The sequence below is a fragment of the Euprymna scolopes genome, chromosome 6 (assembly GCF_053919585.1).
Source record: "Euprymna scolopes isolate OS-2025 chromosome 6, ASM5391958v1, whole genome shotgun sequence".
Classification (NCBI taxonomy): Eukaryota; Metazoa; Mollusca; class Cephalopoda; order Sepiida; family Sepiolidae; genus Euprymna; species Euprymna scolopes.
The window spans coordinates 141,482,076-141,499,108 of NC_136487.1; the positions used below are offsets into that span (position 1 = coordinate 141,482,076).

General features: G+C 34.1%; 1 protein-coding gene across 3 annotated transcripts in view; it reads right to left on the reverse strand.

The window, feature by feature from the left end:
• LOC145278009 (inositol 1,4,5-trisphosphate-gated calcium channel ITPR3-like) overlaps positions 1 to 17,033 on the reverse strand; it is a 704,464-nt gene that overhangs the window by 49,616 nt on the left and 637,815 nt on the right. For all 3 annotated transcript variants that reach the window (XM_080130185.1, XM_080130184.1, XM_080130186.1), the window contains 5 exons: positions 16,655 to 16,760; positions 15,566 to 15,684; positions 13,461 to 13,630; positions 8,168 to 8,317; positions 4,560 to 4,721 (listed from right to left, as the gene is read on the reverse strand). In XM_080130185.1, coding sequence (XP_079986311.1) covers positions 4,560 to 4,721; positions 8,168 to 8,317; positions 13,461 to 13,630; positions 15,566 to 15,684; positions 16,655 to 16,760 — 707 coding nt within the window. The remainder of the gene's footprint in view (positions 1 to 4,559; positions 4,722 to 8,167; positions 8,318 to 13,460; positions 13,631 to 15,565; positions 15,685 to 16,654; positions 16,761 to 17,033) is intronic.

Genomic DNA, 17,033 nt, shown 5'->3' on the forward strand with positions numbered 1-17,033 from the left:
CCGAGCAACGACACGGTGTTTTTCTCTGTTTATTTTCGCGTTGTTTCGCTTTTCCAAAATTACTGATAAGTTGTATTGATTTCATTCAACCACAATCAAAAAATTACCTTGGATTTATTTTATGTAATGTACATTCTGTTGCACTTTAAAAAATCATTGAAAATTTTATATCTATATCATTAATTGTTAGATGAAAGATAATGTTTTTAAATTGCAACAGAATGTACATTACATAAAATAAATCCAAGGTAATTTTTTGAATCAATTTAAATTACATTTTTATACCTTACTTTGTAAAATTTATAAAAGTGCACTTTGAAGATAAATAAATTTCAAATTGAATCTTGTACCTTTATTTTTAAAGCCTATAGTAAAAACATTTTGTTTAACAATTTTCATGCTTTGGATGAAATGCTTTTCTAACTTGTATCTTATCTTTTTAAGATTATATTTTAAAACTCTCCTTCTCTCTATTTCAGTTTGTATTTCTCCTCACACCACAACTCATTTTTGCAACGCCCTCTTTGTATTATTACAGGTCTGAATATTCTCTCTGTTGCAATTCGTATTTCTCCTCACACCACAACTAATTTTTGCAAATCTCTTTTTGTATTATTACAGGTCTGCATATTCTCTCTGTTTCAGTTTGCATTTCTCCTCACACAACAACTAATTTTTTGCAACCCTCTCTTTGTAATACATGTCTGAGTAATGAGAAAATCTGAATTTCTTTTTAACAAAACCTTTAAAATAACTTTTTTAGATTAAATTTTTAAAACTTCTTTCAGAATAGAAAATCTTTAAAATTTAATAAGGAACATATTCCATATAGGTTTCATTAACAAATATTCAGTACATAACGAGAAAAATAGAGATGAAAATTTCAAAAGGATTGTATAACTGGTTACGGTCAATAGTAGTCCTCGCCAGCGAAAGTCTTTGTTATTGTTATTCTATTATTATTATTTTAAACATTTTGTGTCCTGCTCTTTCGCGCGAGGACTAATATATATATATATATATATATATATATATATATATATGTATATAATATATATATATATATATATATATATGTATATATATATATATGTATATAATATATATATATATATATATATATGTATATATATATATATATATATATATATATATATATATATATATATATATATATATGTATATCGGCAGGATATTGATTCTTCGATTGCCGAAGCAAATCTTCTATAGTCAGTTTAAAAAAGAAATAGAGAATTGAGAAGACAAGACGAATAAATTTAAAGATTTTCTGAAGAAATGCAACATCACTGTGAACACGTGTGAGATTCAAGTTTGGGACGGGATATCTTGGAGGCAGCGCTTCGCCGAGGGAACATTTTCAACATTGGAAGGCAATCACTGTGTGGTGCTCGAAGAGAAAAAAAACAGAAGGAAAAACAGAGAACAAGAACGACTTCGAGCTTAACTTCCAACTAGAAGAACTGAACTAACTGGAGCAGTGGAGCATTCATTCCAAAAGGATATGCAAAGCTAGGGTTGGGTTCATCAGTCACCTTCGAACCAATGGAGACGTACTACCAAAACCGGAAGAGGATCACCATCCTCACCTATGAGTAGCAATAGTAATAGTTTGATTTAATTGTCTTGTTTTACGGCATATCAACCATTTTCGAGTTATTTAATGCCGAATCCAGTAATTTTGGAAAAATGTTTTATGCTTTTAAAGATCTTTATATCTTCAAATAAATAGTCATGACATTGTTTTTTTTTGTTTGCTTTACGGCATATCAGCCCATTTCCGGTTATTTAATGCTGAAACCAGTACGCTTGGAAAAAAAGTTTTTATGCTTCAATTTTTTATATCTTTATTTATGGTGTTTGTTTTTGTTTTTGTTTTACGTGTTTTCGGGTTATTTAATGCCGAATCCAATAATTCGGGAAATGTTTTTATGCTTCAAGTTATTCATCTCTTTTTATTCACGGTGCTTGTTTTCTTTTTTGTAGAGGAAAACTGTTTTTTTTTGGTTTTTCCTTTGCAGAACATGATTGAGTTTTGCAAAGGGAAAGGAAAAAAACCTATGACCAATGTTTGGTGCATTTTAACTCAGGAAGCTAGTATTTCCAGACAATTTGATCTGGTAGGACCAGGCAGCCGTAATGATTATGGCGACACACGGTTGACCGAGATTCAGTGAAGTCAGTTTAGCTTTCAATTTTTATACATTCACACATTTTTTTAACTATTACAGAAACTAAAATACAATGTTAGATGTAAGGGAGATAATTTTAATATTTTTATATAAAAAATATGATTTCCCCTTGCTGATTTTGATTTTTTTTTGTTTATATTGCCAGTTGTCTGAGAATAAATAAGTTGCAGAGAAGTAGGTCATAGTGCCAATGTCACAATTCAACGATGACAAATTAAGAAGAATTTAGTATATAAACTTAAATGCTATCTAGGTTCAACTTTTAAAATTAAACAAGACAATTGTATATATTAGTAGATACGTTATTATTTGGTCATTCAAAATAATCAACGATTTTTCAGCCTACTTTTAAAAGTTAATTTCGCAGTGTTTTTTTTTTTTTTTTTTTTTTTTTACGTGGATGTCACCTCTTATCAATGCCCGGAAGACACTCGGGGATAAGGGTTAGAAAAAAAATACCTTCTTAACAATTAATGTGTATGATTTATTACATTTATGATAATTTATTTTAAAATACACCTTTGAAGCATGTAAGCATAAAATAATATGAATAGTTATAGTAAGGCTATGACAACAACATATTCTTATCACTGTTTTGACTCTCAATTATATATACGACACAGTTAGACAAAGTTAATCAATCGAAGACCATATCACTCTTTATAAAAACATATAAGATCTTATATGATATAAACTCGAGAGTCAAAATAATGAAAAGAATATTTTCTTCTATTCTAGTTTAAGTCATCATGTTAAAAGTAGAACTCTTCACTGATGTTACTCTGGAAATAACAATGAGTCTTTAATACCTTTCTCATCCCTGCTTAATAACTGACGTGTACGCTTTAATAGATCCATAATGCTTTCTTTCAGAATACAATTTTGAAGCATATACGGAGTTAATACCGAGCATGAAAGGAGAAGAATTGCGTATATTTTGATTGTATTGGTTAAAACTCGAAATGATACCATTAATAACAGGTCACGGGGGAGAAGAATACACGCGTGATCGGACAGTACGAAGCTACTTTAAGAAATCTCGTAATGGTAATAATAGTATTGAAAATGAAAAAGATTGAAGACAGCTATGGAGTGCCGATAATGAGCATTTGAAAGCAATTATTGAACAAAATACACGTCAGAAGTGTCTCTAGTTATTTGTCTCCCCGCGAGGGCGAAGATAGACGCAAGGTCTGTTTTTAATGTACGGAAAATCCAGACCACTCCAAAAGAGGCATTTTGGGTTGGGACAAAAATAAAAATTGGCTCAGTCCAGATTGATTTCTCATTTCACTGATTGAGGACAGGACAGATACTACACTTTGAAATATTTATTTGAACAAAATATAAAAATTTATATTTTAACATTTGAACAAATTAGGCACAAGGTCATTCCAAAAGTCTAGGAAATTAGTATCGATGGTTATTCTTTGTCACTATGGCTAGAAAATGTTTATCTTACTTTGGTGTAGAATCATCAATCACCATAATACCACATTTACTCAAGGGGTAGTCCTATTTAAAATTTCCCAGCTCGTTCAAAACTTTGATTCTAGTATAATATAGTTGTCTATTTCTCTATAACGGACCTAACATGCTGTACGTAGACACAGTAGCAAAAGAAAATGAGAACTTGGGCACAACTTATTTATTTTGATCATTTGCACGCGTCCAAACAATGGGCTGTCTGTCAGAACACCGCACCAGAAAACTCATGCCGTAAAAATCACAATGGCACAGCAACAATTTTGACAAAGTTAGACATATTGTAAGGGAGGAAAAGAGAGAGAGAGAGAGAGAGAGAGAGAGAGAGAGAGAGAGAGAGAGAGAGCGAGAGCGAGAGAGAGATCGAGATCGAGAGATCTGTTCATCAAACGTTACTAGCCAACTGGCACGCGCCTTTTTGTTCTTTTTCTTCTCCTCATTTTTGCCCCCCGGCTCCTTCCAATTATATTCACGCCTACTTATGCCACGCCTCTAAATGCTAATGCGATTATGTTGCCATAGCTGGAATGTGATTTAGTGACAGTATTAGTATTTAAATTAATATAAGCCGTGTTCAACCATCATTTACTTTACCATTGGAAAAAAAAAATTCCGATGAATGGGTTTCATATGAATTTTCAAAAGAAACTATAACAAAGTAGGTTATAATGACAATGTCATGGTTCAGCAATAAAAATAAAAAACATAATGAAAAATAACTACCAAGAATGGGATGTGTAATTTTAAATGCTTTCTAGGTCACCTAGAACGTAATGAATAAATGTTTGTTTGTAAAATCGTATATCATTTTCCAGGCGACCTACTATCAAATGAATGGTATTAGTAATAAAACGTGCAATTTACCTGATAGGCTCCATAATCTCCGACCAATGAGGTAACCTTGGATGGTTTGAGAGTAGGTAGGTGATGAAAACAAACAGTGAAAATACGTTGTGTACAATTCCCAGTACAAGTAAAATCAGATCGTAATCTGGCTTGTTGATTTCTTTGATGACAGGATCAGCACTAAAGTAAAATAAAAATCAAAACAATAAAGGTTTATTAAAGAGAAACCAGGATGTGTAAAATTTGTGGTATATATTTTCTAGTTAGAAGTAACAAACTCCTTTAATCGATTAATTTTATCGTAAAACTCTTCACTAAATAACATATATTCTTTCATTGTCTTGTAAATGTAAATATTAGCATACAATAAATGAAGAGAAAGGGTAATGACGAATAGGGATAGCTAGTATAATAGAAACTATGACCGTTCTCCTAGTCTGATTGTCTGTCTACCCGTTTCACTTTTCGCGGAAACTACTGAGACGATCTGATTGAAATTTTCTATGGAACTTTTCTATAATAAGGTACAGCGAACTAAATGCTATAGTATCTGTTCGACGCACGGTTAGGGATTAATAGATATTCATAAGAATTAATCACCAGAATAACACTTTTACCCCAGAAGTTTTATAGAAACCATTGGATCGATCTGGCTGAAATTTTGTATATGCCTTTACTTTGATAAGATGCAGCGAACTAAATATTACGCTATCCATTCGTTGCACGGTTAGAGATTAATAGAGATTATAAACCATAATACCACATTTACTTTGCAATTTTCTTTTCGAAAACTACGGGACCGATTTGGCTTAAAATTTGTATGGACCTTTCATATTATAATGTGCATCGAATTAAGTATAATAGTATCCGTTCGTTGCATAGTTATGGATTAATAGGGATTAGTCACTACAATACCACATTTACTATAGAATTTTACTCGGAAACTACTGGTGGATCTGGCTGAATTTTTTTTAAAAATCTATCTTGACTATGATAACGTGCAGCGAATCAAGTAGTATGGTATCCGTCAGTTATAGATTAATAGGGGTAAATAGGGATTAATATTTAATGCAAAAAATGAGCACAAATATTCAATCATCATTTTAACATAAAGTACCCAACCAACGGGTTATAACTTTTGTCCGTTTTAAACGGACAAAATTCTAGTTTGTATTATTTGCATTCATCGAACTGCTGTTCTTATCTTGCGTGTGAATTTCACAACGTTTCGGTCGATGTAATCTCTGACCTTCTTCAGGCGTATCTTGCCAAACTCGGGAATGTTTCTGTTGAACTCGAGAATTTGAATTTCAAGCGGAACCTTTTATTTACTTCACGGGGAGAGGTAGCGTGCCCTTGTTTCGTCAGCCATGATAGAGGTCCTAAGTAATTCGCAATTGTATTTTTCGATCGCCCACTGAGGATTGAACCTTCAACCTTCAGGAGAATATCATTTTCTCGGTCGCCCACACTGGGGTTTTGAACCTTCAACCTTCAGGAGAATATCATTTTCTCGGTCGCCCACACTGGGGATTGAACCTTCAACCTTCAGGAGAATATCATTTTTTACAATTGATTTTTCCAAGTACTCTAACCACTGCGCCACGAACAATTCTAGTACGAATTTTTGAAGCCTTAAACCTATTTTATTTCCATTTGGAAATATTACTATTTATTACTAATTATTACTAATTATTACTATAGATTAAGGTTTTTTCTTATTATTTGTATATCTTATCTATTGTTTATATTTAATGCTTCCCATATCGTGTTAAATTCTATACTAGGTCTACTTAGTAATTGGTTATTCCCCAGAATATGTGCTGAAAGAAGCAGCGCATATATCCAAATTCCAGAGTTCGCAAATATTTCTGAGATTAACAAGATACAACTGAAGAAAATCGGAGGTTACATAGATCAAACCGTTGTGAAAATCACACTCAAGATGAGAACAGTAGTCCGAATATTCCAAATAATACGAATAACCAATCCTCATCTAAAAAAATTCAGAAACGTCAAAATTCTAGTTTATTATACTTTTCGATCGCACATACAAAAATGATACAAAATCAATTATAAAAACGCTTGATATTTGAAAAAGCTTGATATTTATGCAGATACCACAACCACCTATGGCAACACTGTGAAGAGCATTAATGTTCAGGAACTTTTCGATTCTCTCTCTCTTACAAGCTGGAGCACGTTGTTCAATGGGGGAAAACAGTATCTGGTTACGTTTAATACGTCTAAAATTAAACTTATCTTTTTTCACCACCAACGCTCTATTCCTCGCATTGCTGTAATTGACATCTGCAATGGCAGAGTACAAACTGACTGTCAAGATTAATGTTTTTAAACTTACGTCCGTGCGTATGTATGTAAAAGAAGTGTTAAGAAATATCTGTGTGTATTATGACTTGTGTGTGCGTGTGTATATGGATTGTGTTTATGCATGTATGTGTTTGAAACCGACGAACCTCCAATGTATAAATGTTTTATTTTTGCTTGTATGACATTTTCTTTTTTCTTTTTTCTTTTTTCTTTCTTTTCTTTTTTTTCTTTTACAAAGAAAAGATCAGGACAGACTCGCAACGTCTCTTCTGTGGTGTAAATAATTACAGGTCCTATTAGCGAAAATCGATAGAAGCAAAATAAAGCGAATTTACTCAAAATATGGAGTTGCTGTACAATTTTATGTTGTTTTTATTAGTGTTGGGACGGTTAATCGGTATCGGAATCCTGAATCGTAGGCATCGGAATTATTTGGGGTATGAAAATCGGTATTGGGATCGGAAAAATAATTGCGCATATTTTCTGATGCCAAAAACGATTCTTTTAATTTTTAAACTTAATTTTTGATTACTAGTACTAATGATGAAATGATAAATATTGATTGATTTTAAACTAGTAAAACTAAAAACTATAGATCAGCCCCCCCCCACCCAAGTGCACTTTTACGTTTGCGAAAATATATGCACATATCACATAGGCTTTAACCGTAATCCAATAAGTAAAACAAACAAAAACAAAAAACAAAACAAAAACAAAAACAAAACAAAAGAACAAAAACAAAAACAAAAAAAAACTTTTATAGCTAAATATTTAGAGATTTTAAAATAACTCAAATTGGAATCGGAAACAGAATTGGAATCGGCAATTTAGGACAGAATCGGTACTTGAATCGAAATCGGGGGAAAATTGGGAATATTCCTATCGCCAGGTTTTATAGGAGAAAATATTAAGTGACAATAGAAGCAGGAGACAACAAATTTAATGAAAATTCACATCTGCTTTATAATTTCACGTCGATATATATATATATATATTTTTTTATCAAACTTTATATTACAAAATAAACTTAGTACCGATGAAATAAATAAACAAAATAACTTTCATTATATTACTTGTATGGATCGGACTATTGTTCTCACATTGAGTGTTATTTGTGCAACGTTTCGGTCGGTTTGGTCTTCGTCTTCAACATGTCGAAAGACTATCGAAAGTCAATCCGACCGAAACGTTGCGCAAATAACACTCAAGATGAGAACAATAGTCCAATCAACACAAGTAATATAATCAATCAACCCTCATCTAAAAAAATTCAGAGCTTTCATTTTGTTACTCACTCGTGCATGAGGTCCAGCACACGTTTTTTCGCATCCGCATCCCCACTGATCTTCTGGTAATCTTCCATAGATGCTTTCGAATTCCACGTGACCAGCATTAGGATGTTAATAGCCAGACTAAGAATCGTCGTCCCATGATTCCAAAGCAACCTACAGATGATAAAACATGCAATGAAACGAGTATGATTTATTGTAATAGTATTGTATTCAACATCTACAACAGAACATCAACATTGAATAACAAAGGTTTTTAGAGATGTAACAGAGCGCGTATGAGCGCGTTGGAAAATATTAGCAGCTGTAAAACAGCAGTAGCCGAACAAAGGCACATTAGGAACTGTGCGCGAGCTGACACGACAAGAAAAAGAAAAAGGGAAGACCACGTGGTCGAGAGTAATCGATGCCGAAAGAGACGGACGTGTGTAGTGAAGGCGAGAATGGGCTGGCTGTGGCCAGTATGCGGCCGGAAGAAAGAAAAACGCGTGCCAGGTGTAGTGGAGCAGAAGAGAGAGAATTTTAAGCTGGTGTCGAAACGAGGAGAAAAAAAACCCGTAATAACTGACTTGAGTTAAAAAAAGAGAGACAAAACGAGTCGGATTTGTTTATTTATGTTTGTGTGTTCCTTCCATGTTACAGAGAGTCAGGAATGTAAAAGTGCATAGGTATTCCAATTATTATCATCATGATTTTTGTGGACACATTTGACGAAAATATGTTGTTATACAATTTTACGTTGTTTTAATGATTATCGAAACGGAACAACACCAAAAAATCGATGAAAATGTGTTGTTGCTTAAAAATTGATGTGTTAAATGAAACAGAATAAAAGAGATTCGATGAAAATGTGCAACTGAATTTTAATGACATTTTTTTCGATTTTGTACTGGAAACATTCAGCCATTATTGTCCTAGAATAAAACAAACATTGGATAACATCTGATCTTTGGTACAACCCCTGGCAAAAGAGGACGTGAAAGACCAAAAACAAGAATGTAAGACAACGTAAAGGACATCGCAGACATTAGCATGATTGAGTTGCTAAGAATGACGCAGAACTAGATTCAATGGAGACGATTCGTGAAAAGTGCCACAGCTGGTGTGTAATTACCATTCCGTCAACGAGAGAGAAATTAGATAACAAAGGGTTTTAAGGAGTTGCTTGATAGGCAGACGGGAATCCTAATATTCGTTTCAATTTCATGCTTCTATGTCCCAACGGCCTTAATCGCATGTCTATAGTGACCAGGGGGAGATAATTTTGATAATGGTAGTTTTTGTATGAAATATCACCGTTATTTTCGCATACAATATCTGTTATTTCCAAATGATCACCATCCAGTACTGATTAGGCTATTATATCGTATTAAATACGAAAATACAGTGTTTTTAGTTTAATCGACGCTTTCTTGAACGTAATTCAAGTATTGCATTGTAATGGCATTGCCTTTCAAGAGAAGATAACCGCTTCGTGTCATTTATGAACAAATAAAATAACTATGAATGTCTAAGACACAAAAATGCTTATTGCGCAGATATAGAAATTGTGTGTCCATTAAAATGAAAGATCTTTGATTCTGTGTTACTTGCGAACAAATTAGAGAATCATTGCTGTCTTTTGTTACTGATAACGACCCGAGGCAACTCGAGAATAAAGATTAAAGAGATGGTTAGTCGAAGGATGATCGCCACCACGTGAGAATTGGAAGCGATAGGTGGAATATGAATAAAAGATTACACCAACAGAACTGATTATCGAAGAGGACGGCTCAACAAGTATTTGTTTACATTAGACTTGAAGACGATCATCTTGTAGTCGGTTTGCAAGTGGATTCGTGTTATCTTTTCCACAAATGATGTTGTTGGAAACGAACGTTATTTGTGGACGTTTCATTTGATTGTTGGTATAAACATACACGCAGAGAGAGAGAGAGAGAGAGAGAGAGAGAGAGAGAGAGAGAGAGAGAGAGAGAGAGAGAGAGAGAGAGAGAGGATAGTTATTTGGATGCACATAGACGAGTTCTTATAAATGTTTTACAGGGGCGGGGGTAGGACCTATGCTTATTGTATAGATTAAGAAAAGCTTTTATATTGTGCGCAGATGTTTGGTTTTGTTTGGTTGTTTTACGGCATATCAACCCTTTTCGGGTTATTTAATGCCGAATCCAGTTATTTTGGAAACAGTTTTTATGCTTCAAGTTCTTTATATCTTCAAATATTTATTTGTAGAGTTTGGTTTGATTGTTTTGTTTTTTAGCATATCAACTCTTTTCGGGTTATTTAATGCCGAATTCAGTTAATTTGGAAATAGTATTCATGTTGCATCCAGTTATTTTGAAAACTGTTTTTATTCTTTAAGCTTTTTGTATCTTTAATTGCTAGTTTGTAGTGTTTGGTTTGGTTGTTTTATAGTAGATTTTATCATTTTTGTTCCCAGTCCTGCAGAACATGAATGAGTTTTGCAATGAGAGTGGAAAAAGAGTTACAGTATTAATATTTGATATATTTTAAGTTAGGAAACCAGTCAGGAAGTGGGGGAGGTAGAAAGAGGAAGAGCAAATGGGAAGAAGAAAAGGGAAAAATATGGGTTGTTTCTGGCTTTTGGTTTTGCAGAACATAATTAAGTTTTGCAAAAGGAAGTAAAACAACAACAACAACAACAACAACAACAAAAAGAACATCAAGGTTAGGTGCATTTCGTCTCAGGAAGCCAATATATTCAGACAGCCTGATCTGGTAGTGTTACATATATGAATGGCTATGATCGTCTTGCTTGTATAAACGAAAAGTTGTTTCGTGTTAAAATGAATGCAAGACACTTTTATGTTTTTAATACAGATTGTTTATTTCCACTTTCCACTTCAAAATAACTGATAACTATCATCATAGCGCGGTGAAGGTTAGGGACGAGGGTGGACCGCAAAACTCTGTATCAACCTGTATTTTCGCTTTGTGTCTCCTCGCCTGTTTTCTCTCTGCTCTTTTATTTATATCACTTTGACCTGTTGACCTTTTCTCACCAGCTTGTTTATTGTTTTGCAACTCTCTTTTGTTTATTGTACTTTTTACTGGTTTTAGTCTAACCCATTTAATATCGGTTAGCTTTCCTGGTCGATTGACGTCATGGATATAGGTCGTTTTGAATCCCGGGATTTCCTATTGTGTTCTTTTCATTGCCCGGATACAGCTTCGTAACACTATTATAGATCACCTTTGATGGGATTGACTTATTGTGTTCTTTGATCGCCCGGACAAAGCTCGGTAACACTATTATAGGTCACCTTTCCTGGGATTAACTTATTGTGTTCTTTGATCGCCCGGACACCTCTCCCTAACAATAGAACCAGGTGTGCAGATTAAGATATCATTAAAATCGCTGCACAGATAAAGAAAGAGTTATAATATAATATCGATATTAGGATATTTATTGAATGGATAATACATATAAATATTACATATATTTATTAAAAATGATTGTTCAGATATAAAAATAAATATAAATATTGTATATAGTTAAGAATATTTTGACGTCGAAGTGGTCAGGTGCGAGTTTCGAGTTTTCCATCCAACTGGGGTTGGAAAGAGGAGGTGCATTTCATCTTGATATACTGGTTGCACATTAACGTGCAATTAATGTGCAACATTTGAGCAATTAATGGAATAATTTTTTGAAGTATTTCAATTATTGCAATCACCAAAGAAAAGAAAAGATCAACACCTGTATGACTTATACACCACCACGATGTGTGTCGGTCGGCGCTAACCCTATTCGGGTTTAACTGGCTTCCTCCAAAGGAGAACGTTTCATGGGAGTATGAAATTCACAAGCGGTCCCCAGTCGCATGTATATCCCCGTTAGAAGAGATGACGACGTTAGGGTTTTGCAACTCTTGCAGGGAGGTGTCGACGTCCTCCTACATACAACGCTTGGAATACCCAAATTAGTCACCCATTTTAGTAATAACCAGGCTCAACGTTGCTTAACTTCTGTGATCTGACGAAAACCGGTGTGTCAACGTGATTATACCGTATATACACCGCCATGATGATCAACTATTACTTTTCCAATGGAAATGAACGTTACATATCATGCAATTTATGCTGATGAAATAATTATTAGTCCGGATAGAATATGTATTCAATGAAATACATTGGGATTTCTTGTTAATTATTTGGATAACTTAATAAAATTTCGTAATTCACTGGTTCGAGGGAATGAAATATCGATTTGACAAATATTATTTGGGTCTGATTTTGAGAAATCCAAAAGCCAACTTTATAAGTTAGATTTATATTATCTAGCTACATCGATCTTTTTATTTAACTGAATACAAAAAGACAGTTTTATCTTTTGTTTATAATTTAAACCGTCTCTACTTCAGCGAGACGAACAACTGTTTTATCAGCTTCAGTTTGGAATAGCGTTTGTAGAGCAAAAGACTATGATAAAAGAATGACAAAGTATATTCATACATAATTACATCAATATTTTTTTAATAATCAAAAGTAAAACGTTCAAAGTGTCGTAAAACGTGTATAAGCTGTCGTTATATTTAGTAGTCCATGATTGTTGTGCGTCCTCCATTAAGATGTTTGTGGCCTAGTGGCCAAAGTTAGATTAAGTTTGCCTGCCAAAAAATCTGCGTAGTAGTGTTGTAACTGACAAGGGTTATTTTTGCAAGTTTGTAACCGTTTGGGTTCTTGCTTATGTAGTAATATTAGCAGGTACTGGACTCCCAGAACAAGTCTTTCTAGCTGGTTGGAGTCTGATTTCGGGAAGTAATTTCTCTGCTGCTGATACTGATGATGTTATAGTTGCTGTCGAGCAACGAGACAGAAAAAGTGATTGGGAATTAGGGTCATAGTTGTGATGAGAGAAAGATGACCGGGAGATCTGGCATCGCTTTCCATTTCTTCAAGATTGATAGGATCAGGGCAGAGTTAAAGGCAAGGATATCGGATGGGGTCCAGTGGTTCTGTTAGGACCCAACTAAGGAACAATTACCCTCCTGCAACGAATCAGAGACAATACAGAGTCTGCTGCTGCTAATGTTGTTGTTATTGGAACTACTACTACTACTACTAGAATCTTAATCCTAATCCTAACCCTAGCCGTAAACCTAACCCGACAGTTCCACATATTTACATCACTAAACACACATATTGATTGGATATATTTAATAAAAGTCTTTCCTTTTTTTTAATTAAAAAACAACAACATATTTTTAAAAATTAAGTCGATTAAAGAAGTTCTTTAAAAAATCAAACAAACAAAAAAAAAGTTTCAAATACGAACCAGCAATGTGTGAAAAACATGGCGATCGGATTGTGTAAAATTTTTCGTTGATAAATGATATCCTTCATGATGTCCTGTGTCCAGTCCATAAGATCTCGGATTTTGTTACTCGGAGACGACCTGTCCACGCTCCATTTTAGCTTTTCCTTCACTTCATCCCGAAGGACTTTCTGATTGTAGAAAATCAAAAATATCATGCATCGATCATAGTCGTTAACGGTAGACTCACACACACATACATAAATACACATTAATTTGATTAAAATTTAATTGTCGAAATCCAGGATCTCTACACACACACATACATAGACACACGCACACCATATACACATACATAGACACACGCACATTATATACATATACGCACACCATATACACATACGCACTCATACCACACATACATACACACACATACACCACATACATCATAGACACATACACACATACAATATACACATATATACACACTTACACACATACATACATACACACGCACACACTTTAAAGACACGCACGCCATATACACGCACGCACACCATATACAAATATATACACACTTACACATATATTACACATACGTACACACAGGCATATACACCATTGACACATACACGCACACCATGTACACATATATACACAGAGACACACACGCACTCATACCACATGTGCATACACGCACATGCACCATAGACACACACATGTATACCATATACACATATATACAGACATACACACACACTCATACCACACATACATGCACATTCATACCACACATACATACACTCACGCCATACACCATAGACACATGCAAGCACACCACATACACATATATACACACATACACGCACGCACTCATACCGTACATACATACACATACGCACATACACCAAAGCACACTATATACATATATACACACATACACACGCACTCATACTACAGATACATACACACACGTATATATGCTATAGACACATACACGCACTACATTTCTGTGAGAAGGGGTTAGTTTGTTGCTAATCACCTGAGGCGGTCTTACCGGGGGATGCTGACGAGGCTGCCCAGGCACTTTTTGCAGGTCAGAGTGACCCTCATGGGGAGGGCTGACTTCACAATCCCACTTTCCAGCCCTGGTATCTTAGTTCTTGCAGTTGGAGAGAACTAAGAACCTAACAATCACCGTTTGACACCAATCATAATGTTATAAGGTAGACATGTGCTCTTAAGTAGATACACCAGAGCAAGGGATTCAATATATTTTTTAAAAGAATAATACAGAAAGAAAATATGATCCTCGAATTAAAAAGCTAACATTCATAATTTTTATTACCTGCATTATTCGGAATACTGTTCTAAGCTTCGATGTTTTCACCACAACGTTTCGGCTGATGTAACCTCCCAAATTCTTCAGGCGTGTCTTGTCGAAATCCAGGATCTCTACGAAATTTCGAACAGAGACCCCTCTGTTTATTACGCGAGATTAGCTTGTTCTCGTTCTATCGACCATAACTTGGTAAAAGTAATACGGAATAAAAATTCTCGAGTTAGACAAGACGCCAATAACGAAAGTCGGAAGTTACATCGACCGAAACGTTGTAAAGAATAACACTATCATAATTTGAATAATTCAAATGATAAATTCTTATCTAAAAGATTCTGAAACAAATCTTTACACTTTTTTTTATTATTATTACATTTTCACACCAAACAAGGCATATTGCCACTTTGATGTCGGGGGCTACTATCAGAGACCTAAGTTCCAGGGGTACTATGTAGGGAGTTTAGCAGCAAGATGTCTGTTCACATTACACTTGAACTTCTGCATGTCAGTACAATTGGGGAAGCAGGAAACCGGAAGAGAATTCCAAAGTCTTGCAGTTCTGGGGAAGAAGCTATTAGAGTAAAAGGCTTTCTTACATCTAGGGATCTCAACTGTGTAGGGGTGGAACTTTGCTGCTTGTCGGGTTTGTTGGGGGTATTTTCGTCGAGGGGGTACGAGTGCTTGTAGTTCGTCAGAGCATCCACCATTAAAATACTTGTAAAACAGAGGGATGCAACATTTTGTCGGTGGGACAGGGGCTGAAGTTTAGATGACAGTTCACACTTACTTTATTTCGAACCCTAAAATTGATTTTTTGCAAAATGTCGTCTTTCACGATTTCTATCGACTGGACGTTCTTTTTGTAATAATTGAAAGCTTTCAGCTGTTCAACAGTCAAACCCAACGCTGTGAAAAAAAATAAAATTATTTGTCAATGGGTTAAATATAATTAAAATCCCAGGTGAAATAATATCAGTAGAGGTGGTATTTCATACCAGCTCGGATAAACATTAATCTTTTAAAAAGTGAACATAAAGTTCGGATGCAATTTACAAACATTATAACTTTTACAATAGTTCATACAGAAAAAAAGAAATCTGTTAAAGATTTTAGTTTAAAGAAAAACAAAATAGTATTATTGAATTACTACATAAAACTGAAATATAGAATTATTAAATTTTTACATAAATACATCATACAAATAGAATTATAATGTATTACTATATTAAACACTTTAAATAACCTAATTTGAATGTTTAATTAATACATAAAACAGCAGTCAAATAGAGTTATCCCGCTTGATTTATTACTGTTTTAAATGGGAAAATAGATTAATTGCATTGTTTAATAAATATTTCAAATAATATTTAAATAGAGTTATCCCGCTTGATTTATTACTGTTTTAAACTGGAAATATAGATTAATTGCATTGTTTAAGAAATATTTCAAACAGTAGTAAAAATGTCACTATTCAATTCAGGATTTGCTGCGGGATTTTTTTGATAGACATAATATACGAGATAATCTCACAGACTTATGCAGCAATTACCAAAACCCGACTCCGTAATCAGAGGAGATAATTTGTCTCTCTACCACAAAAACTGAACATCGACCCAAAAAGCCTGTTTAAATAAATTTTCTAACTTCTGCAAAAAAAAAAAAAAAAAAAAAAAAAAAAAATGTGACCCTTCCAGGCTACATACATTTGAGGCGGTGAATTGTCTGAAATAAAATCCGAAACCCCGGCTTCAACTCCAACTGTTTCCAACCCACCACCACTGCTAACAGCAATAAAAGCTCATACACATAAAAGGAGAGAGAGAGAGAGAGAGAGAGAGAGAGAGAGAGAACCAAAAAACAAAACCGGAATGCTTACAATCGAACAGTCCTGTATCGATATCAATCATTCTGGCAATAATAAGGAAAAGCATGAAACCGGTTTCAAGTACCATTTCATTCAGCTTCGATGTTTTCTTGCCTTTCTGAAAATACGTAGAAAAAAAAAAAACGAAAAAATATTGGTTAATTCTTTTTATTTTCATCGAATCCAAATTCTTTCATCAGATTCTCACAATTAAACAAATGCAACTAGCATAAAAGTAATTAATACTCGACCCAGCTTAAACAAGAAAACAATATACAATTTAACGATTAATATTGAACAGTTTAGCAACCTATGACCCGCATGCTGCATGCGGACCCCAAAATTATTTTTTAGTAAAAGCTATATAAGTCAACAAAAAAACGCCTTTTCC